The 14858-nt window shown below is 38.1% G+C and overlaps 1 protein-coding gene across 2 annotated transcripts in view; it reads right to left on the bottom strand.

Annotated features, from left to right (window-relative positions):
- Positions 1–14858, bottom strand: part of CCSER1 (coiled-coil serine rich protein 1) — a 686381-nt gene that overhangs the window by 354215 nt on the left and 317308 nt on the right. For both annotated transcript variants that reach the window (XM_085299943.1, XM_085299944.1), the window contains exon 7: positions 6009–6086. In XM_085299943.1, the coding sequence (XP_085156069.1) occupies positions 6009–6086 (78 nt within the window). The remainder of the gene's footprint in view (positions 1–6008; positions 6087–14858) is intronic.

Below are 14858 nucleotides of genomic sequence, written 5' to 3'. Positions count from 1 at the left end.
GTTCTTAATGTTCATTCCAATCAGTCTGTCACTTTTTAACAGTTCATTACACTTAGTTTAGTTAATTGCCACTGCTACCCAATCAAGGATGGCGCTGTAGCCCCGGAGGCATCCTTTGTTCTGAGCTTTGCTTTGCATGGGAGACTGCTTATTTAGTCTATTTGTTTCTTCTTGTTCATCCAATTTCCCCTAAGAGAGCTGCTTCAAATCAACTGCTTTCATGAAAAACAGTCTAACAATCCAAAGAAGCTAGGAGTAATATTACCTCAATGATTAAATCACATGCAGTATTCCTAAAATTGTATAGAAGTATTTTTGAATTATTACACAGTCTTTGGTATTTCCTCCTTTAAAAATGGCAGGAAGAGGTATATATGCCTGGCTCCATGGTACAAGACATCTTACTCATCAGACATACACAACGTACCTGAGAGCACGTTCAAAATCTAGCCATAAATACAGCTGTATTTTCTACAAGAGCAAGAAATAAGAATCGACAGAAGACAAAAAGCATGTTGGAAGAGAGACAACCTGTTTCCCAGGCTCAGTTTAGGGGCCTGGATAAGCTAAAGCCTGAAAGAATCGATTACATAAGGGGAAAACAAGGTAAGTATATGTTGTTTTTAACTTTTTTCTTCCATTAAGCTCTATTTCGATGATGCTACTTCTAGTCACTGCATTTTATATCAATCAAAGTTTAGGAGGAGAATTCCACAGCCATATCCATTCCTGGCTGGATGAGCTGAGGCAATTATTATTGACAAAGATGTGACATGTTTCTGCTCAGACAAACTTGCTTTTCCTTAGGAAAAGCACTCACAAAGCTACCAAGAAACAGGGCAAGACAATGAATGCATGCACAGATGCAGCTTGCATTAGGACCCATAATATTTACTTCTTCCTCCTACCTTCACAGTAAGCTCAGGGCTTTGCAGCTCTCATATACTAGGCTGATAAAAACTAAGAAAACAAATTAGATGTATAAAACCTTTCTCAGAAATTACACACGACAGAATTGAAGACTTTCAAAAGCAGAAAGTCCCAGTGATGACATGACTTTTGAAAGTCTATACAAAAACAGCCCAACATAAGGACTCTGAGAAGAAGGGAATACTGTTATACAGGAAATAAAAGCAAAGAGTGGGAGGAATAGATTCAGAAGAAGAGATAAGAGAGAGGTTTAAAATGAGCTGGAGATCCGTGGGTACAGATTAGAGTTGAGTGAATCATACTTCTTTAACTAGTCACTTTAGTAGAAATAATGAAAATATTTCTCTAACAGAAGAAAACCAGAGTCAAGGCAGAACTTCAGGTAGACATGACAGGGAGAGAAGCTAAAGAAGCCTCCAGCCCTTGAATGAGAGTCACTGAATCCTAATCTGTGTCTGCTGAGTGGGATATAATGTCTATGCAATTATTTCTGGGTCTGTCTTGGGGTGTGTGTGAAGCAATCCATTAAAAATGCTCTCATTCAAAGATGCACTGGCAAATACTTTCCAAAAAATTGAAAATAGGATGTTTTCATTAATGAAGAGATGGTAAATGGGCTCTGTATCAACTAACTWGTCTAAATAGCCTTATTAAGTAAAAGCCCAAGTTGTGGCCATCTTTCTAATTAACTTTACATTAGGACAAGGTCTCTTCTTCAGGCAGATCTGTACAGTAACGTTGTCAAGGATATGTTGCCTTGGCCAATGAGCAAACATCGTAACTGTCATACTGACTCTTCCAAACATCTGTACTAAAAATACAAATTTGATTATCATTCGGATGGAAAATTTACCTCCTGGTGAAGTTGTACACACAATTGTCACAGGTTGCCAAAGAGTCATGTCTACTAGTGATTAYAAAGATCTTGAATATAGCCAGTATCAAGGCTCCAGAGCTTATGGAGCTCCAGGATGAATGGCAGACCTATTAGTATAGACCTAATTTCTATTTAGCAACGCTGCTAAGGATTGTTTAATTTTGCTGCTTGTGTTGGCATTTGTGTTCCTCACTCATAGCATTAGCATCAAGAGTATTAATTACAGAAGTCAAATACAGTAAGCTAATAAATGCTTAGGAAATTCTCAGGTSTCTCAAAGTAGAACAGAAAGAGTATTAGGATTTTTTTCTTATGTTTAATGCCAATTAATAAAGCATAGTTGAGGTTAATGATGGAATGCAAATGCAATTAAAATTGTTTTAATAAATTATTATTATGGTTAGTATTTGCAGTATGGCAACAGTGTGTACCACTGTGGTTGTGCTTGACACTGGTGCTCATTATAACAGATGATGTATCTTTACGTACTATAAGTAATCTACACTATTTACTCAGTGGCTCACATTGATTTCCTGCCTTAAAAGTTTCTGTCACTATATTTTAGAATAACTTTAAAATTAAGAAAATACTAACATAATAAAATGTGATATAATGAGCAGGAGAAAGAAACAGGTTCTAAAAAAATGGATAAGATGCTGCTCTGTAAGTTGACCTTTCAGAAATACCTTCTCTCTTCACCGATTTTCAAAAACAGTGTAAAGGCAAAATTATTTTAAATTACAGCTTGTAAACATAGATAYAGGTAGTTATAGCTAAATGTAAGTCATATTTTTGCCAGCTACAGTTTTGCTATTATAATGTAGAATAACCACTTGAGTTAAGATTGCATGACAAATACCATTCTGCCCTGTTTTTCAAACTCTTGATTCAGAAATTTTTCAAATGCCGTGTCACATTTTCTCCAAAGATGAAACTGTAATTCTCCAAGAAATACTACRTAGGGACAAAAGGATAAATTCCTGTTCAAAGGAAGATTCTTCCCTATAAAAAAAAGTTTATGTAAAACACCACCAMCAACAACAAAGATGTTCTTTTCAGAAACAGGACACACACTTTTTCCATAATACTGAGAAAGATCTTGCTTTTTTAATAGMTTTAACCATGGAAAACAGATGAGGATAGAAAACTGAAATCTGACATAAAAATAACCCACATGGAAAAAGGAATGCCTCTGAGTGTTTCATCTAAGATTGGTTTAGATTTGACGGAGAGAAAAGCTTTTGAAAAGCGCACTGTCTGCATACTTGTCTGAACAGGATTTTCTTCTAAGCTTTTAAAGTGCACAGCTAGGGAGAGCTGCTCTGTATGCAAGTGTACAGCTAACTCTGCACAGGGAGAAGCAAATATAAAGCCACATAAAGAACTGGTTATCTTTCTGACTACTGTGCTCTTTGCTCAGCCAAAACCAACTTCCTTTTTTACTATTTTATTATTTACAACAGTTAGGGAGTGAAGGTTGCTGAATGGGGAACCTTATGCTTTCATTTCCTCTGGATTGCTTTTACCTTTGCATGGCTCTGGAGCTGRCTCCCTTTAACTTCTTAGCCTAATCTTTTCTTTTCCTGTTTTTAGATACATTCCCTTATAGAGGTTACATTAACACAAATAAAACATAGCAATTGTATAAAGAAAAATGGTATACAATGGACCCAGGTGGGACATCTCTTGTTGTATTATTCTSGAATATTCCCCCCAAATATTCCAGACTATTGCCTGAGAAGATTTGGAGCTCTCAGGTGATACTGCATATCACAGCATACACAATATAACGTGAAAATGGTAGCTGAATTCAGAGCTGCTAGAGCGGAAATGAAACACACAAGCACTCCCATGGGAATTTTGCTTCCAACTTTCCTGTGATTAAATTCGAAATCTTAAAATGTTTTTTGAACAAGTTTTGGCTCTCTTTCATATTTATAGATCACATATCTCATGAGATTAAAAATCACAAGCATCTGCTTTGGTAAAGTTATATGCAATAACAGTATGACGATATGATTTGCATGCTTTTTTTTATACAGAAATGCAGACTTTCTTTTGAAAGTAAACTGATAAAATCCAAGAAGGGACAGTTCTCTTTCTTGGTATAAAATCAGGTAAGACTGAGAACAGAGTCTTGGTTTCATTTCCCTGATTAATACAAAAGCTTATTAGCTTAAGCAATCTTCAAATATTCCAAGAGACAAACTGCTTATACTGCCTTGTTTTGCTGCATCTGTGTTTTCAGAATCACAAAGCAGAGCTTTTTTGTTTTCAATTTTTTCATTTCTCACAGCAAGAAGGCGAGAGGGGTTATTATTATGTTGGTATGGCAAATATATAACCCATCATCAAAAGCCGATATTGTAGACTGATAGCATTTGGAAAGGGTTATGGCTTGTAAAACCACTCACTCACATTACTACTGGAACAATATTGTTCTCCCTAGGAGCAAGTTGGAAAGCAATAACAGAAACTGTTGCATTTTATATTACTTTTATTTCTACTTAACAGCATTAGTTGTGAGAGGTATTTGACTTTTTCTTGGTCTGACCTCAAAATTTACATACATTCCACAGGAAAATATATCTCCTGTTTGAGAAAATTATTTTAAAATGAAAGACCAAATAAAACTGTCTGCCTTATTTTTCTGTCTCTTGTACCATTTTCTACTACAAAATATAAAGGAAGGGGACTTTCGATATTAAGAAATACTTTATTTCTTTAGCAGAGCAACTATTCCACTTCAAAGGAGCCATTTACAATCCACTTTGAGCTATACAAGCACCATTTCCTTTAAAAATAAATAAATGCACTGTGGTGTATCTGTTAGAGTGCTGCTAATGTGAAGAGAGTAGTGTAGGCTTACATCAGCTGAGGATTTGAACTCAAGCATTTATTATAACTATCTCAGGCTAGATTTTCTTACCTTCAGGTGGGCTGAGCCACCTCTTCCTTTGCTGTTTGCAGAGCACAGGGATAAACAATAACTACAGAATCTGCCTTATAACATTAAGGACGTTTGAACATGTATTTAGCCTGGTTTTCCAAGGAAAAAAGATTTGTATGCTCTAATATCTTGGCACAACATTGCTCAATTTCAGTCAAAATGGACCAAGAGCTGGGGGTCTCAAAAACATTACATTTCCAAAGAGAAACGAAAAYCAGTGGATAGCTGAACACAGAGGCCCCGTTTGCATCTCTGTGGATGAAAACAGAGGGCAACTTACTCCGGAGGCACYCAAGAACACAGACTGGGTGGCTAATGAACCACCGACAGAGCGGACAGGGTTATGAGCTACAGCACATAACTCTTGCACAGACACACAAAGCATGGGAGAAATGGGGAAAAAATGTGAAAAGAGGTGCAGAAAGCAGAGTGGGCACAGCAATTGAAGTGCTATAAGGACACTGAGGGGACACTATAGGTATCACCTATGTATCGCCTTCCGTGGCACCACTCCCTGAAATAGCTGCGCTGCCTCGGGAGAACTCTCACGAAAACCAGGTTATGTCAGAGGCCTTTCTATGCCCCAAGGCTTCTGCAGACCGGCTAAATTAAACAAAAAAAAAAAAAAAGAAATAGGGCCACCTTTCCCTCACACTGTAACCATCACAAAGTTGCACATTGCCATGAGCACCCTGTTACCAAAGTTCCTAAGAACTTCACCTTCCTTTGCCAAGAGGGAAGCTGAAAATGGAGTGCAGCAGCACCTTTCACAGCCAGTACCCCCAAAGTACACTGATTATCATAACCAACAACAACAACAGGCCTGAGGTTTACACTGGATTTACAGCAAAACTGGTTTTTTGAGAAGCCTTTTAGATTTCTTGCATGTATGAGAAAACTACGTGTGTCATTAAAATATGCACTTGAAATGCAATGTATAGAGAAATCTATTAAAGTACATATACACATATCAAAATATATCACCAGTAGATAAAATATATAAAAACACAGTCTTCATGTTTTTAAATAACACGTTTTAGTTCTAGTCTCTTGTGTTAGTGGAATAATAATCCTTTCACAAATTAAAGTATTTTGTTCTAATTCTTGAGAACTGCATAAGAACATCTGCTGATACCAAAGTAATTTTAAGAAAGTGAAGCAGTAGTTCCAGCACTTCATAGCAGATCAGTATTAGTACATAATAAGCCAAAAGTCATAGTCAGTATTTATTACAAAAGTGATTAACTGTACCTTGAAAAGCACCGGCTCCTCAGGAAGAGGGCTGACCGGAAGCGAGGTGGTACTGCTAGCTGGACTCATGTCTGTACTCTGAAAGTAAAGCACACAGTAGTCAGCACTTCCAGTTAAGCTTTGGGTCTGAAAACCCATACTGCTCTTCCATGCCTTTTATGGCATTTTCGTTCTGAAAAAAACAGCCCTCAAAAACAACACTGTATGTATTAAAACTAGAAGAAGATTCAACAGAACTAAATTGGCAAAGCAATTGCAATCTATACTGTATCTTTAATCAGTAAAAGATTAAATAAATATTTTACTAACGGATAAGCATTTTATATTTTCTGTATTTTCAATTAACTCTCCTTTCAAAAATTGTGTCTACAAAAGCATAATACAGGAGGATAACTGAGAAAACAGAAATTATTTCATAGAGAGCAAACTACAACTTTTTTTGATGTGTTGATACAAAATCATACGGCAAAGCTAATATGAAACTATATATTACAGGAAACAATTTGGATCAATGTTTAAAAAAAGATTACCTCAAAATGAGTCAATATATCTTGCAAATAAAAGTTAACATATGTAAACATACAGTGAACAGCAAAGCTAATCTGAAAATAAATTAGTATACCTCAATGGAGGTATCTGGACACAATGTCTGAAAGACTGATCTAAGAACCTAGTCTTTGTGAGGTGATATTTTAGTAACATACTGATTGACATAATAGTTACTTTTACAGATGAGAGAGCTCTAGAAAGCAGTAAGAAAATTGTGTGCATTTCTGAATGGTAATAAGACTGTGAGAACAAATCTAGATTTAAGAAAAAAACCCACAAACAATATCAAAGACTGTTCTGGAGAAAACTAGAACACACACTATCTGTTGAGAAAAAAAATTGTCAAGAGGTAAAAGAAAAAAGAAAACTTATAATGGAGAGCAYAAAGAACATGTTTGCAGGAATAGCCAGAAGTATATTTCCTTTCCATACAGCAGCATTGCACTGCAGAATGATTTAATGGCTTAAACTTATGCAATTAACTAATGAGGTATCTGCTCTCACACCGCGATGAGCCTATACGACTCCTTCGACGAGCACAGATCCCGCAAGCCAACAGCACTGCTGCACCCATGAAGTTGTAAGGACGCACGCAAGAGAGGATTCGCACGCAGAGATAACACATCGTATTCAACTAACTAGTGCAGTGGAAAAAAAAAAAAGATAAAATTTGGGACACCAAATCCCCTCCTCAGAYCTGAAATAGAGGGCACAAACTTCCAAGTTAATACCTACTGAGAAAATTGAGAAGAATGAGTTTAGTAAGATAGGTATCAGTTGCACCGTATCTGAAAGAAAAGACAATAGATACTTTTTAAATGAAAGGGATGTTAGTAAAGAGAAAGCGAAGGGTGATGGGGTAATTCTCTTCTAGGAGGAAGACAGAGGTGAGCAGTTTATAACCTGTAGAAGCCAGAGCTTCTTTGGGAATAGGGAAGATTATAGTATGTCAGAAAACCAGTATCTCTGCTGAATCCATGGCTTTGGTAATCAGTAAAGTTACGAATTTTAACACTTCGACTTCTGAGCTTTTTCCTCACAGAAACAGAAATCTAATATTCATTAAAAGGAGGTGAGACACAGCTCTTTCAGATTAAATTCAAAGCACAGTCAAAACTGGGGACCTTCTATTTGAGACTAGTCTGTCTAAAAAGCAGTCAGTTCAGCTGCAGATAATTTGTCTTACAAAATACATGGAATGAAAAAAAACTAAAAGAAAAAAAAACATCAAGTAGCTGCTTTCCAAACCAAACCAAGCACCCTAACATGCAATGAGAAGYGAACAGGAAGACAGTCCAATCTCTTAAGCGTTAGAGCAATCTCTGCTYGAAAGCTGCAGAGCAGATTGGTATCTGCTCAGCTCTCCACCAGCTGCAGTTTCTGCAAATTCTCAAATACAGCTACAACCTCAGAAAGGCCAAACAACCCCGATGATGCTGAAATTGCTTTGACAAAATTCCTCAGGGCACATCCACACAACGGCTTCAGAAAAACCTGAGGCTCCTCCGTGCTGGCTGGCCACGAGCCAGCTCAGGTCTGGAAGCCGGCTGTGCGGCACCGTGCCCGMACGGTGCGCTCACAGCGAGAGCTTGGCCACAGCGACTGCACAGCTCCCGGATCGCAGCTGGTTCGAGTCTGGCCAGCTTGCGGCCCTGGCAGAGGAGCTTGCAGCCGGCTAYGGCTGCCCACATATACACACGTGCAGTGGTCCCTCCAGTAACTTCAGCAGTGTTCCTCCACAAGGAACGCACAACAACTTCTCTGCGAGTGTGAATTAATTAAATCCAGTGGTAGAGTTTATTATAGGAGAACTGAGAGAGACAGTATCAACAGGGTTGTTACTATTAAAGCTATTAAAAAAAAAACTCTCCAAACTAATCACTGCTTTGAGAGATATTGTCAGCTTGCCCTCCTGAAGGGAAATATTAACCTTTTCAAATTATCTACCACCAGCCATCTAGATTTACCAGCCACAGGGTATTTGTCATAATCACATTTTGCATTCTAAAGCTCCTCATACATAAAAAATCCCCCAAAACTGTGAGGAATTCATCCAAGGAGGACTTCTTATCTGACATACCGTAACACAATTCTGTTCTCAGAAAAGCAAAGAGTCTGGCTTAAACTCAATTGATTTCAGTCATAAATTACCTAGAAGATGCTACACCATTAGGCTATAATCCTGTGTTAAGTATCATAGCAGATGTTCAACATCATTCCTATCATAATTACACATATTGGGCAAAACAGAGGTAAATTAGGACATACCCTAATTTTGCAGTACCTAGCTCTGCAACTGTAGCATTCTTTTAATGTGTTTTTAATGCAAAATGATACTGTCACTGGGTTTTGTAGACTGGGCTGTTTACCCAGGTTGCTGCAAATTTCTTAATATTTTAAACAGCAGAGTATATTGCAAAGTTTTAATCACCTAAGCTYTATTTTTACCCAAAAAATGTCTGAATATCAAACAATTGAACCACTTCCCAGAACAATAGTTGAGAAAATAATGTCTTGCTCATGACAAAAAAGAGCAAAACCACTTTTCCTTAACTGGTTTCAGCACCTTTTCTTCCTCTGCAGCTGTGTATTAGAATCCAGCAAATGGACGTTAGACATTTACAGATAATCGTTCCAAGATTTCAATGACCATGCTTGAGGTTTTTTTTCTAATTCCTAGAGCTGATCAGCCTAAACATACATCATCCTCACTGTGCCACTGAACACGTACTATGCAATCACTGCTAGGCAGTGGTAATCATTAATCCTTAGAGAGAAACATTAAATTGTGATTAACTATCAGGAGACTTCTGGAGAATGAGGCAAACAAAGGAAGAAAATAAGTCTCGGACAAGAAAGGACCCCCACAGCAGCTTCCTGTTTGCTGACGCAGGATGAAGATCTTGCTTGAGGACAGAACCCCACCTTTTTAGTAGGCTGAAACAGAAGGAAGCTCTTTCCGGCGTTGCTTTCAGGTAGCTTTAGGCTTGGTGTCATTTTGTTTTCTTCTGCTTCTGTAAGTCTGTTTCAGAACACAGGAACCATTTCATAAATCTGTAGGCTGCAGCAGTGCAAATTCACTCGCTAATGGCAAYGGTCATCTAGGGTTAAGTGTGAGAAATGGGGCAATGGCACATCCCTGCRGGGGCCGGCAGCCAGCATCACAGGGAAGTTCGCCAAGCAGCAGGGAGACAGAGATGCTCTCTGGTTTGGAAGCTGTTGAGGAAGGAGAACAGTTCTAACACCAAATACTACTGAGACTGTCTTTAGTCCAGAGGAGGCTGAACCTTGAGTGTCTCCACTGATACTGTGACAACATCCTTGTTTACAAGTATCCTGGTCTGCACGGTGTGTAGGTACAAGGCATACAGGCATGTATACAGTCGTAACTAACTACTTTGCTAACTGCTTTTGCCTTATAGTGGATTCCTCCCACACACATTTTTTTTCACACAGGCCCTTCTTAAATCCTGAGGCTACCATAGTGACACCATTTACTAATACTACTATTTAGACACCACTATTTTTCATACTTTGGCATGTTGCATAACACACGTAATTCCTGGCACGGTTGTGATCCCGCTGYGTAAAGCACAGTCATTCTGAATGCCCATAAAAGCGCCACTGATATTTGACCTGACAGCACACCTCACAACGCGTGAGGCAAAGCAAGGCCAGCGCAAGGTTTCTCAGCAGAGGAGGAACGCTCCACTTTGCAACAGTGGCAAAGCGGTTCCATCAGGACCATCCGCCCTGCGTGGTTGAGCCCCACGAGAACGCTTGACCCCTGCAGGTTCTTCTCAGCCCCAGAGTGAGACTAGTCTGGACCTTCAGGCCCAGGCCCAGTTGGGCTGGCCTCCACCTCTTAGCCTCTACCTAACTGAGCACACAGGCTCCTTGCTCCCAAGGCAGGGCTGTGCCCAGTGCAGCCAGTGTTATTTTCTTATCTGATTGACTGGAAGTGCTGTTCTCACTTGCATTTCTGTCCACCACCCCATACCTTGCCTACATTATCTTCTCTTTACAAGGGCTGAGATTATTTCCTCCAACACTTCACTAGTCAAAATGTTTCAGCTTGAAGCAATAACAAAATCTTGTTATTTGACAAAATAAATTACTGAAGAAAACCTATTAAAAAGCACATTCCATTCTGGTAAAATGTAGTCATGTTTTCCAAGCAGAATACCAGATCAAGAATATAAAAACACATGTTGTTAAAACCACGCTTCTTTAAAAAAAATAAATAAATAAAAAGTAGCCATCTTCCAGTCTTTGGGTCTTCAACACTGATCTTTAAATGAAAACAGCTTCATCTTATCTCATAAACTGGGATTTTTCTAGCTATATAGTCTTGCCTTTAATCTGTAGGAAGAGGCTTATGTATCAACATTAGTTAACTGTGCCATAAAATATGGACCATACACTGTATATCATCCAGTGACAGAAGCCAATTTAGTTTGCTACAACTGCTTTTCAACAAAAGTAAACACTGAAATGATAGYTGGCAGACATTGACTTCTCTGGAGATCAGTATCGCAATTTATTGATCCAAGAAGTTAATGCTGGCAGAGAAAGCCTTCAGTGGATATCAGAGCTAGAGAACAAATAAATCCTTATAATAACTAAAGAAAAGAAAGGACAATCTGTGTACTTTACAGCTTTTTCTAAGGAGTAGGGGATGAGTGTTGAACTTACTTCCAGGGCGATAGTTTTAGTTGTACCATTATGTCACAAGGTACCATTTTATAATCTAGAAATTGAGTACGACTATGATATTAAATAAGTGCAGTCAGCAGCTGAGTAATGACATTCTGACAMACTGAAAGTAATCAGAGAACTATAAATGCCCACTTATTAGCAGATCTACGGAGTATCTTTATGAAATATTGTGCTTAAATATCATTATTCCCTTTTATCAACAACAGAAGTGAAAAAGAAGGTGAAGTGATTTGCTCAAAGCTACAGAAGACTGTTAAAAACAAAGCTGGAAGGCAGGAATTCACCAAGCCAGGCGCTCTGGTTGTTCATCCAGAGTGTGCAACCCTCCCCTACAAGCTTTTGGAATGCTGTGATTTCTGTAGTTTTTACATTATTGAACATCATAAAGAAACTTTGCTGATACATAAATTTCCTGCAAATAAAACAACTATAAACAATGGAAGATAGCAGAATTAAAATTACTTTTGTTAACAAAAGTACCAGATATACGAAATGAGCTTTCTACTATCTTGCACCTGAATAACCATTACAGAGAAATAACCTCTAGAGTATGGGAAAAAACATTCAGAAAATTTTCTGAGTATAGTTTTATGGGCTTCATTCTGGGCAAACAAGACTTAAGTTCCCAGTGGCTTCAATTAGAATCTTTCATGAGTAACAACATCAACAGGGAACAGGACTCTCATCTATTTAATATCTAAGGATATTAAAGATACTAAATTACCTTTGTATCAAACATTGATAGGGCTTGTTGTTTTAATAGCCCTAGTGCTAAAATACAAACTATGAACCCTCAGTGCTCACAAAATTGATTGGTTATGCTCACTGTGGTTAGTTGTGAACACTGTGTGATCAGTTTTAATCAGTCTTCCAGTAACAAATGGGTTTCTATAACCCATGAACTTAAAGACAGGATCTCTTGTTTTTACTTCCTTCTAATTACAAAGGAAAGAGAAACAGATACCACTCTGATGCCAGATGTATCTTTCGCTGAACATCCTGTTACCCCACATCTCTTCAGCTTGAGCTCTGAAAAGGCTGCCTGATCCCCTCCAATTTCAATAGCCTCTCCAGGCACATACCTTGCTCCAGAAGAGGACGGTCTGGACACCTCGTGCAATGCAGGCACGAGCAGTTGTGACTATGCTGAAGACTCAAGGCTGCACTGAAGCAATACTGCAACTCTGGGTGAGTCACAGGGGAAGAAGCGAGTTAACAGTGACCAAGATGAGAAAGGTAACTATTTGGTGGGTTTTAGCAAATGCTACAATTGCCTTATATTCRAGCTAGAAGCACACCAGAGCTTTTACTGCTATCACTATCTTTTCTTATTCGAGCACTGTCATGTCCGGAATTGCCTACAGCTAAACAGATCAGCAYAACCGCACTCCAAAACCATATACAGTTTCTGGGATGTCAGGATGTCACTTATCTTCTCTATGGTTTCAACTTCTAAATTCAAGTTGAAGGTTGACTAATAGAACTTAAGTCTCTCACTTTTAAAAACATTCAAAATGAATGCCACACTCATACTTTCAGATAAATTCAACTGAAAAACAAAACACAACTACAACTCCCATCCCACCACATCCAATTAATCTTCCGCAACACCTCCTTTTCCCTCTCATTGTCAAGGAATGGAAGTGCATCCTTTAAACATGTTTATACCTATTTCCTAACACATTTGAATACAATCTAGATGGTTTATTTATTTATTATCCCATTTCATTTGTCTTTCACTAGTAGGTATAGTTGATTATACTTGTGAATTACTAATACTTACAATTATCAGCTCAGATATTTGAATTTATTACTATTTCTAGGTATCTCCCTGGTACAATGCCTACAGACTGTTGCTGCCATGGCTTAGAAGGCCAAGTTATCACAGCTCACATCTCAGAGACGCAACATAAAGTACAGTTGCTACGACTTTCTGCTGCCTCTTTTCATGCTATCATGCGAGGTGTGGAGAGCCAAATAAGTTTTTAGTGGCTCAGTTATTTACCGATTTTTAACCAACGCTTCATATACAGGCAGACAAACTAGACTCGATTCCTCTTCTTAGAATCTAAGGAAAGCTAATAACCTGAGCTGTGAAATGTCAGTGCAAAMTTGCAGCTCACTTAAGAGCAGATGCTGATCTGTCACTTAGCAGTGCTTATACATCTAGTACTGTTTGTCATAGAAGACTTGGAGTCCCAAGCTCACAGGCAAATACATTAAATGTAATATTTTGCACATTAAAGTAAGAAAGGAGAGGATGAAAGATATTTTGTTGATTGCTATTTGTTTCTACTTTGAACAATAGTCAGGAAGATGCTCTTTTAGTTTATCATTTAGGGTATAAAGCCCATAACCAACCAGCAATATAAAGACTATATAACCAGTCCATGATTTGTTGCAACGCTACGGTGGCTGAAACTCAGATTATATTTTCACATTGTTTTCTTTCTATACCATTTATTCACAATATTTAGATGTTCTTAATTAGCTGTCTCCTCTCTCTTTATATTAAATGAGGAAGTATAAGAATACAAAAGTACCAGCACTAACCTATATTACTAGTATCTGTCTTTCCATACCTGAAAGTAAAAATATGAAAATACTTAACATAAAACACCTTGTGGCTGGCACAAGGAGAACTCCTTACTAAATATGTTTTTAGATTTGCAAATTTAAAGATCATAAAAAGCTGAAATTAGGCTCCGAACACAAGTGCTCAGGAATTGGAGGCTGCTGACTTGCAACTGAGCACARAGAGAGGAGGGAAGAAACTTCTTTTTTATGAGCATATAAATGTACATGAATGTGCTACTTCTCAAAACAAAAAACACACACAGCACTAGGTAACTAATGGAGTTATACAATGACAAACATTTCTTTCTTTGTTCTCTTTATTCCCTCTTYGATTTTTCATTTCTTACCCTTCCTGTTGGTCTTTATTCCCAGTTTCCTCCACAAGACTCCTAATAAACAGCAACACAAGTTTACTTGGGCAGATACTTCCACGGCATCTAGAGGTTAGATGAAGRGTCCAATTTGATATCCATTAATTTCTAAGGGCAGATTACCTTTACCTTCTCAAACAGCAAATTGAATTCTAGTTAATATCTAAAAAAATGCCTGTTCACTTCTATCTGCAGGCAGAACGTAATTTTGAAAGTAATTAGGACAATGACTTTGGGGTTAACATCGTCTTTCAGTGAAAAGCACTGCAGGATCATCAATGATTCTCACTGTGAGCTGGGACTGTTACTGTGACACATTATATTAAATGCAATTCTGGTCATATTTTTGTTCTAATGAAAATGTAGGGTTGCTTTCTCAGACTGCAAACACTTTCTTTGCAACACACAACACAGTGGAAAACTGATTTCCTTGAGCAAAACTCTAAGCTCTGCTTCCTCTTAAGTTTCTGTTGTTTCTTTCATGCTTCATTGACTACCCTACCCAGCCTTGACATTGTTAGTGTACATTCTCCACCAATAACATCATATAACATCAGCTTTTTCTATTCTTTCGGCAGTCAGCTGACAGAACTAGGTACTCTCCTGGGATTTTAATCTGCAGGCTGCCTGTTTC

This window comes from Rhea americana, unplaced genomic scaffold (genome assembly GCF_003343005.1).
Source record: "Rhea americana isolate MKP2758 unplaced genomic scaffold, rheAme1 scaffold_157, whole genome shotgun sequence".
NCBI classification, from domain to species: Eukaryota; Metazoa; Chordata; class Aves; order Rheiformes; family Rheidae; genus Rhea; species Rhea americana.
The sequence above is the reverse complement of the archived record's forward strand: the minus strand, read 5'-3'. Positions and strand labels throughout refer to the sequence as shown.